General features: G+C 35.7%; 2 protein-coding genes and 1 non-coding gene across 3 annotated transcripts in view; 2 read left to right on the forward strand and 1 right to left on the reverse strand.

Moving 5' to 3' along the window:
* Nucleotides 1-5,513, reverse strand: part of LOC121244169 — a 33,385-nt gene extending 27,872 nt beyond the window's left edge. The window contains exon 1 of the mRNA XM_041142200.1: nt 5,409-5,513. Coding sequence (XP_040998134.1) covers nt 5,409-5,513 — 105 coding nt within the window. The remainder of the gene's footprint in view (nt 1-5,408) is intronic.
* On the forward strand, nt 4,926-5,055 carry LOC121245153. The gene has a single exon (XR_005936563.1). It is a non-coding gene; the product is annotated as a U6atac minor spliceosomal RNA (small nuclear RNA).
* Nucleotides 5,514-6,680: 1,167 nt separating the features above from the next.
* On the forward strand, nt 6,681-9,654 carry LOC121244980 (probable inactive heme oxygenase 2, chloroplastic). Its single transcript, XM_041143236.1, has 4 exons — nt 6,681-7,437; nt 7,884-8,107; nt 9,155-9,262; nt 9,361-9,654. The coding sequence occupies exons 1-3, from the start codon at nt 6,900-6,902 to the stop codon at nt 9,257-9,259; spliced, it is 867 nt and encodes a 288-aa protein (XP_040999170.1). The 5' UTR covers nt 6,681-6,899; the 3' UTR covers nt 9,260-9,262; nt 9,361-9,654.
* Nucleotides 9,655-9,982: the final 328 nt, after the last annotated feature.

Genomic DNA, 9,982 nt, shown 5'->3' on the forward strand with positions numbered 1-9,982 from the left:
TAATAAGATAAGATGTTATGAGATGATTTTAAATAAAAGTTGAAAGTTGAATAAAATATTATTAGAATATTATTTTTTAATATTATTATTATTTTAAAATTTAAAAAAATTAAATTATTTATTATATTTTATATGAAAATTTAAAAAAATTATAATGATAAATAAAAAAATTACATTTATTGGGATTAGGGTGGCAGGTTTGGGGGTAGAATGAGACACAAAATTCTCATCTCATCTTATCTTATCATTACACCCTTTTCAAATTCTCATACAAAATATAATAAACAATTCAATTTTTTTAAATTTCAATTTAACTTTTTCAAATTTCAATACAAATAATAATACTAAAATATAATATTTTAAATTTTTAAATAAAACATAAAATTTTCATCTCATCCTCTAAACCTGCTTAATTTTGAGAAGAAACTGACTGACTGACCAACCACCTTAATTGCTAACTACGAGGAAGGACCCTTAGGATTATTTGCGTGGAATATTATTATAAGTTGAACTTCACAAACTTCGAACAGTTCCAGCTAAAATATTCTATTTGGAAGTGGATATATATTTTTTATTTTATTAATATGATGAAATTTAATTTATTAAAAAAATTTAAGTTTTATAATATCTATTACTATATATAAAAAGCAGAGTCATATAATTTTGACGTGTCATTTTATCTATTAAATTTGAAGTGTTATGTTTATGACGCAATATACATTTTAAAAGTAATATTTCATTATAAACCATTGTAATTTTTAAATTTATTTTCTTTTCTTACATAAACCTTTTAAAAGTAATGTTTCATTAGGAATCATTGTAACTTTTAAATTTCTTCTATTTAATTTTTTACATATAATGATATAAACCGATTCAAGACTCCACCCAAAAATACTAATTTAACATTTATATTATTTTGTATTTTAAACGGAATCATATGGCTCCGATGTGACATTTTATCTATAAAAATAGGCATGCTACCCATTAAACTTGAAGTGTTATGTTTATGGAGCGGTAATCCTTTTAAAAGTAATATTTTATTATGAACTATTGTAACTTTTAAGTTTCATTTCTTTTCTTACATATAAAAATATAAACCGATTCAAGTCTTCACTCAAATACAATATTTCAACGTTTATATTGTTTCATAAAATAAACCGCCCTATAAACTGTTTTGGATTTCTCCACTATAAAATCCGGTCTCTCTCTAAATCTCTCCCTTATACACAACATACACAACAATCTGCGCATTGCGTAGGTCATAGGCTCGTATATATAATATATATGCTAGCCAACGACCGGCAACATCGTCTTAATCGTCCTCCTAATTTAACCTTATGCTATTAGCTAGATTGTTAATTTAAAAGTAAATAAGCACGAAGACAAATTAGCATTCCCAACATCATGTGGTTGGAGTAATTGACTAAAATGTCCCTAATTATTCTAAGGTGATGTAACACCCTGTCGTGGCTGTTGTCCATTACCTGAAAAGGTCTCTTATCCTTATGTGATGTTGGTTGGAGTTGTTGTTGTTGCTATCGTTTCCTTTGATTATTGAAGTCGATACTTTCTTGAATGTCTTCTTCAGCAATGGTAGCTCGGGTGACCAGCTTCGTGAAACTCCGAATCCTGAGAGTATGTACACGCTCCCTAATCTAGTGATTTAGACCGCGCTCAAATTTGTCAGCTTTCTTTTCCTCATCCGAAATTAAGTAACTGGCAAAACGAGACAGTTTCATGAATTTGGTAGCGTATTAGTCTACCGTCATCGTTCCTTGCGTAAGATCTGCAAACTGATGGGCCCTAGACTCACGAAGAGTTTGAGAAAAGAAACGCTCCAAAAATATCTTCTTAAAACACTCACATGTGATAGGGACTCCATCTCCTAGGTCCATTTGCAAGAGTGCCCGTGTTGACTTCCACCACTTGTTTGCCGCATCTGTTAAGTGGAAAGCAGCATAAGTCACCTTCTAATCGTCTATGCAATAAAGTGCCTCAAAGATCTGCTCCAATCGTTCGATCTAGCTCTTCGGATCCATGGCATTTGATCTGCCATCGAAAGTAGGTTGGTGCTGGCGGGATAACAATTCTAATGTACATCCTACCTGTGGGGTTTTACCTATCGCCATATCACCATTGACCATCCTTTGAAAGAAACGTGTCGTTGCAGCGGCGAGTACTTCTAAATTTTCATCTTGTACAGTATTGTTCTCAAAGTGGGGTACACGTGGTCTTCTTCCACGGGATGCCATTCTAACATGCATGTTTTAACAATGTCAATCACAATGCATTTAAATACTAAAAGAAAGAATTTATAACATACTTACTACAGGGCAAAACCTACCTTGGGGAGACTTTGAACTAGACATTCATTTCCTTCATTTTCTATTTCCCAAAAACTTCTTTGCTTTTAAAAAAATTTCTTTGAAAAAATAAATAATAATAATTTCCTCTTTTTTTTTTTTTTTTTTCGAAAAGTCTACAGAATCTTTTGACTTGGGCTCTGATACCAACTGTAACACCCCGCTTCCCAAAAAGACATTTTAGAATTTTCGGGGAGTTAGTGTGCTACTACTAAACTCAAACTTAAAACTTTTCTTTTTAAAAATGCGCCAGATGCGAAAGATTTCCATAAATAAAACAAACTTTAATAAATACTTAAAATCCAAAATAGAGTCTGCGAAAACACTTATTTAAAAAAATACGGAAATCTCATGGGCTTATCAAAATAATTTACTTAACCCTTAACCATAAAACTAATCATAGCATAATTTGTCTAGGCCTTTGCCTTGCCTCCCGGGCTCAAGTTTTGTCCTGCAGTCTCATCCTCATAAATGTCATCACGTGGGGTGGTTTAAAAACATAAAAATATACAAAAATGAGTCCAATACTCAATAAACAACATATCATACAGTAAACATAATAAACGTAAAGTTTCTTGAAAAACGTGCATACTCATAATACATACGTAAATAACATGAATATGAACTTATCTTTCACTTATTATAGGCCGTTACCCACTGTTGACCCCCGTGAGTTAGGGTTAGCAAATTTAAGTAGATTTCGATTCCGCCCATTGCCGCGGGTTGTGGAATCTATACGTAAGGAAGATATATTGGGTGCACTACCACCATGTAACGACCTGACAATGCAATATGCCCATAACATAGGTACCGTCTTCATATCATAGCATAGGCCGTTACATATCTTATAATTATCATACTTGCATACTTGTCATTTTCTTAAATTTCACAAGCATAATTTTTTGTGATGCTGACAGTGGACAGATTCAAGCTTTAAGGGCTATTTTATTGTGCTTTGAAGCTATCTCGGGCCTCAAGGTGAATTTGGGCAAGTCAGAATTGGTACCGGTGGGAGATGTGAGGAATATTAACCTTTTAGCGGATTTGTTGGGCTGCAAAGTTACGTCTCTTCCAATGAAATATCTTGGATTTCTGTTGGGGGCGTCGTTCAAAGTAAAAAATAAATGGGATGGTGTTGTAGAAAAGGTTGAGAAAATACTGTCAGGTTGGAAGCATCTATGTTTATCAAAAGGGGGAAGACGTTACCTCATTAAAAGCACCCTTTCTAACCGTCTCACTTATTATCATTCCTTGTTCCCTTTACTGGTTGGAGTGACAAACTAGATTGAGAAGATGTTTAGAGCATTCTGATGGGGTGGCATGGGAGAGGTCAATAAATTCCACCTTGTGAGTTGGCATAAGATGTGCTGCCCGATTGCGAATGGAGGCCTAGGGGTGCGAAACTTGAGTAATTTTAATAAGGCACTGTTAGGAAAGTGGGTATGGAGGTATCAAATGGAAGAGGACTCATTGTGGAGAGAGGTTATTGATTGAAAGTACGGAGGTGATTGGGGGGGGGGGGGGGGGGGGGATGGTGCTTTAAGGAGAGTAGGGCATCTTATGGTGTGTGTTTATGGAAATATATTATTTCGTAGGACAGTTTTGTAAAACATACTAAGTTTGAGGTTGGAGAGGGTGCAGGAATTCGTTTTTGGTTTGATGAATGGTGTGGTGAGAGAGCCCTTCATTTTGTTTTTCCGGTTATTTTCAGCTTGGCTGGAAATCAGCATGCTGCTGTTTTAGAGATGTTGAGCCGTGCTAATGGGTCTGTGCAGTGGAATGTTACTTTCATCAGAAATGTACAGGATTGGTAACTTGATGAGATTGCAGATTTTTTCAATTTCTTGTATTCTCTAAATTTAGGAGGAAATGAGAGGGATCGAATGTTGTGGAAACACATGGGGAGCAAAAAAATTTCGGTTAAATTTTATTATAAGGTGTTGTTTGGCCAGCAGCAATTCCCTTTTCCAAGAGTCTTTGGAGGACGTTTGTGCCGTCTAAAGTTGCATTTTTTTTTTCACTTGGATAGCTGCACTTGGGAAGATTTTGACGATTGACAATTTGAGGAAACGTGGCATGGTTGTTATGGAGTAGTGTTTCATGTGTAAGAAAAATGGTGAATCGATTAATCATTTACTCTTACATTGTGAGGTGGCTAGGGAGTTATGGGTTGGGGTTCTTAGTAGAGCTAGGTTGAGTTGGGTTATGCCAATGAGAGTGGTGGATTTACTAGCATGCTGGAATAGGCGACACAGAAGCTCTCAGTTGGCAGCAACGTGGAGGATGATTCGTTTGTATATTATGTGGTGTTTATGAATAGAAAGGAATGATCAGTGCTTCAACGATAAGGAGCGAACTGTTGAGGATATTTGGAAATTGTTTGTGTCTTCTTTGTTGTAGTGGTTCTTGGCTATTGCCCTTAAGGGAGGAAATGCTCATGAGTTTTTGTTTTCTTTTCAAGTTTCTAGAATGTAATTATGTGCTTCTTTTGTATCTTCTTGTGTACATGGGCTACGTCTAGTTTCATTAAATAAAATTTTTCTTACTTGTCAAAAAAAAAATGTTTTGGTAGAAAGGAGAGATGGTTGGCATCTCCTGACGGATGGGAACAGCCTTCGGGCTTACTTGTTACCTGCATATCCAATTAAGACTACCTACTTCAGTGGATCTTCTAACCAATTTAAATTTATTTATAAAAAAATCGAATAAATTTAAAAAAACGAAGTTTTTAAAAGGCAAAATTCTTTTGATCATTCTTGCATGTTCTGTAGATTGAATTCCCCCAAACATGATTATTGCTTGGGTAGTGTGTTTTACCAAAGCTTTGATAAATATGTTGAAGAAGCTGTGTTATGATGAGTAGCAGATGATGTTGTGTTAATTCAAAATTTCTACCTTACGGAGATGAAATCACATATGTAGGATGAAAATATTGGTAGGATACATCCAGTACTGCTGGTATAGCTCAACATTTTCCGAGATGATCGGTTAGAGGATTGATCTGGGCCAGATGTTGGCATCTTTTATTATGTTTAAAGGATTTACCTCACATGCTTCATTTGGTTTTAGGAACTTGGCTTCAAATTCTTGCTGTTTAAACATGACAAGCATGAATCTGCTATCTTCTTTGTCAAGCTTGCTGTTTACCATGCTTCCTCTTCATCATTCCTTCTCTTATATATTTATATCTTTCATTCAGGTTTTAGAGTCAACTGATCATATTAATTCATGGAAACTGATCAGCCGCTCCGATCCTTCATATAAAGAAACACTGGAGTTTTTGCCAAAGATGAAAGCCCGTTATACATGAAGAGATACTTTTGTTATGAATTCTTTGCATAAAATATGCCGAAGTGACCATGGCCAACTTCTGGAGCTGGGTTTTGAATGTGGCATTTAACACATCTAAACACAAGCATAGAAGCTGCAGAAGACAAATTTTGACAGGTCTGATTACACAAATTCATCGGGCAAGTCTGGCAGCCTGTTTATCAGAATACTCGAACCTCCTCATATGATGCCCTCGGCCATGGTGTTGTTAATCATTGTCCAATACACATCATTTTTTTTTTTTTACTAATTTTTTTGTAAATAATTCATCTGCTCAGAATCTCAGATCAGTTTCCTCTGTTTTTGCTCAGCCGTCTTGCTCCATTCCTAACATGATTAGTTTTACTACAGTCATTACTTTGGTGGTGCATCTGTGTGCTTGCTACACTCCAAACGGTTCATTTGTTTTATTCATTTTTCCTCAATAATTTTTCTCAACTCATATCGGCAAGCCTACTTTGATTAGGTATACAAAGGTGGTGCATGTACTTGAAAATAGAGAGCATCAAGGCTCGTGCTTATTACTTTGGTGGCAGTGTATTAAGTAAATAAAATGCAACCCACGATCAAATATAATTTTATTACATTAGCGAATCGAGTAATGTTAGAAACTTAGATATAAGTTGCGAAAGTTGAGTGCACGCTATTTGAAAAATGTAAGAGAAATATGAAATTTATATGAAAAAATTAATTATTTTTAAAGGTATTCTTTTTTTTTTTAAGTGAAGTTTGCGGAACTGCAACGGTCTTTTTATACTAATTTTTTAATAAAATATTATAATCTTCTAATTTCAAACAAAATTTAAAATAGAAGAATTTTATGCATTAATTAATATTCACTTTCACATTTTATATTTATAGTTTTTTTTATAGGATCTGTGAGAATTTTTTATAAGATATGAGATTATTTTTCATAAGGTATAAGATGTGGAATAATGAATAATAGTTAATTTTTCTATTAAATAATATTTTAAATTTTATTACGAGTTTTCTGGACAGAAACCTCGTCTTAAACACCATTTCAAGCAGCGCAGCCCAACTCAAACACCAAGAAAGAGTAGTCCACAACAGGTCACAGAACATACAGCTCGAAATCGGAGTAAATTCACATCGAGTCCGAGTAGACGTTAGCGTTTTGCCCTGAGAGTGCGGGCGGGCACTGTCAGGGAATTTCGGGCTACCATTGTCCCTCTTACCTCCAGAACGATGTCATTGATGGAGACAGCCATGCGACAAACTATTCTTCTTCCTCTACGACAAATACCATCTCCACCGCCGTTGAGTTCATCGAGAGTTGCAGCGAATTCGATGTACGGGCAGAACAAGCAGAAGATGGGGGCTGGAAGAGCCCTAATTTTGTGTTGCTCTGATTCCTCGTCCATTTCGTCATCTTATTCTCCCTCTCCGGCGATTGCAATGACTAGTGCTCCACCGGTGAAAAGGAGGAGGAAGAGGTACAGGAGGCTGTACCCAGGAGAGAGCAAAGGCATTACCGAAGAGATGAGGTTCGTTGCCATGAGACTCCGAAGAGTTAACAAGGGCAGCAGCGATGACGATGACCAAGATTCATCTAGTGAAGACGGTTTAGAAGGGGAGGGTAATTTGGCATCAGTTGATGATGATGGTGGTGTTGGTGGAGCGACATGGGAGCCGACCTTGGATGGGTACCTCAAGTATTTAGTTGATAGCAAGCTCGTCTTCGACACTATGGAGCGCATCGTTGATGAATCCAGTGACGTTGCCTGTGAGTCCTTTTATTTTGAACTTGCATATGCTAGTGGTTTTAGCCAATTATGATGTAAGGTGTGCTTGTTATTATCCTGGAGGGCTATGGGTTATCATATGCTTCCTTGGTAAAGCAGAGCAATCTAGCTTTTGGAGGCTTATATGAGTACTTCTATTCGGAAGGTATTTTGCCCTGCGGGTAAACGTAATGGGAATTCGTCAAACCCTTGTGAATGTGACTAAAACGGGCTTATGTTCTGTTTCTCTACTGCATTTCCGTATCGAATGTCAAGGCAATTAATGACGCTACAGCATAAGCATAGGTGGTTCTTAAATCTTGTGAGAATAGTTGGGTATTACTTATGTATACGTCCTGTTGGCAATGCCTTTTGTTATGAATAAAACTTCTTCATTACCTATAAAAAATAAAATCTCGTGAGAATCTAATGCCTGATTTGATTACAGACGCCTATTTCCGGAAAACTGGATTGGAACGATCAGAAGGTCTTGCAAAAGATCTAGAGTGGATTAGACAACAGGGGTTTGTGATTCCTGAACCTAGCAATCCGGGAGTTTCTTATGCCAAGTATTTAAATGAACTTGCAGAGAAGAGTGCCCCGTTGTTTCTTTGCCATTTCTACAATATATATTTTTCACATATTGCAGGAGGTCAGGTGATTGCAAGGCAGGTACGTGTGAATTTATGTTCTTAACCATACTTCTAGTTTCGGGAATATCTGGGGATGTTCCTGTATAGAATAAAACTATGGACTGACACTTGTGCCCTTCTGATTCTGACCTTATGCAATCAGTTTTGACTCGGACTCTCATACAAGACTGAACCTTTTTAATTGATTTTCTGAGTAGTCTTTGTGTGTATAAATCCCAAAATCATATCCTAACATTCAGTTAAGCAGGCTACGCCTACCTCTGTATGAAAGACAATGAAAGTAGCATCTATTTCTTTTCGCAGGGTGGGGAGGCCTATTCTCTCTTCCTTGATGTTTTTTCCCTGCTCTCTGGGATGCTCATGATAAAATCAGAATGTCATGTGCAGAAAATTCCATTAGAAATATGTGCTGACTTTAAGATATATTGTGCAAAAAATTCTAACTGGATTAAGCAAAGAAAAAAAAATTGGAAAACCATATGAAATCAACCAACATTGATTGTGAAATGCTACCTATGGTGAGATAGAACGAAAAACTTCTGAATATTGAAGAATGAATCTGTGAATCTTTACCTTGGACCTATATATATGTTGCAGGCATTTTCATTTTTTCAGTGGAGGAATATGGTTACTTCCTGGAGATCATTAAACAATTTATGAGAAGAAAAATGAACCAAAAAAAGGAATACACGTATATGTGATGGAATTTATGGATGACATGGTCTCTTAATAGGTTGCATAATCAAATGAAGGTGTTGGAAATAATTATAGGCTTTGGACGGGGTTGAGCTCTTTCATTTGTCTGGTGTTGACACATGCTTTATGTTTTACTGGAGTTTATCTCCTTATAGGCATTCACTTTTGTGGATGTGTATGATCCCAATGTTTATCTCAAATTTTAAACAAGTCCTTTGTTGACTCTTATGCAATTGCTTAATTTTTAGTTGATGTGTATTTCTTTTCACTGAATGTTTGCTGGATGGCGTTAATTTAAACTTTGTAATTAAGATACATATCTCATGCTCATGAATATATATGTAAACATATTTTACTGATTGGTTATTAGGTTTCTAAGAAGCTCCTAGAAGGAAGGGAGATGGAGTTTTACAGATGGGAGGGGGATATGCCAGGGTTGATGAGTGCCGTCCGTGAGAAGCTGAACATGCTTTGAGAGGTTAATTCCAATGCCTATCATGCCTAATTGGTTTACATTAGCTTTAAGTAGGTGGATTTCTTTAATCTTTGGTTGATGTTTGAAATTCTTCAATGCAGCACTGGAGTCGTGATGAGAAAAACAAATGCTTAAAAGAAACAACAAAATCATTTCGGTTTTTGGGGCAGATTGTCCGCTTGATCATCTTATGAATATCTTAAAATCCACAGATGATTGTTTGTGAAGAGGTTATGTATCAGGTTTTTTTTTTTTTTTACTTGTTCAGAATAGATATCCTACGCATCATTTAAATGACTTTCATCATGCTTTATTGCCTTCAACCCTTTTCAAGTAGCTTGATAACTTAAGTTATTCCATCAAAAAGTTATATCAGATTGCATTTTTGGTTTCCATGTACAAGAAAGCTTCTTCTAAATGGCTCCTGGTATCCTCTTTTGTTTGAAGTTACATCTACTGTATCACTACCATGTTGATTACTGAGACAGTTCTTTTTAGTATTCAGAACCCGTACGTACGTAATTTCGACCAGCAAGTTCTCAGTTACTGTTAAGCCTACTGTAATTTGTAAATCATTAATAATATTTTATCTAATGGACTAACGGGAAAAATCCTGTTGTTTTGATCTAAACATTTAATGGGTTTCAGATGTTCGTGCCCCAAAATCAAATGCTTTTAAGTAAAACTGTATCTCCTGAATTACAAAACCATTTCCACAGGAAA

Source organism: Juglans microcarpa x Juglans regia, chromosome 8S (assembly GCF_004785595.1).
Source record: "Juglans microcarpa x Juglans regia isolate MS1-56 chromosome 8S, Jm3101_v1.0, whole genome shotgun sequence".
Taxonomy (NCBI): Eukaryota; Viridiplantae; Streptophyta; class Magnoliopsida; order Fagales; family Juglandaceae; genus Juglans; species Juglans microcarpa x Juglans regia.

What these genes read in the sequence shown, in the direction of transcription:
- LOC121244980 (XM_041143236.1), top strand. Translation starts at nt 6,900, where the DNA reads ATGTCATTGATGGAGACAGCCATGCGACAAACTATTCTTCTTCCTCTA. An exon ending in TGAATCCAGTGACGTTGCCT is followed by an intron (nt 7,438 to 7,883) that starts GTGAGTCCTTTT and finishes ATTTGATTACAG; the next exon opens with ACGCCTATTTCCGGAAAACT. An exon ending in GTCAGGTGATTGCAAGGCAG is followed by an intron (nt 8,108 to 9,154) that starts GTACGTGTGAAT and finishes ATTGGTTATTAG; the next exon opens with GTTTCTAAGAAGCTCCTAGA.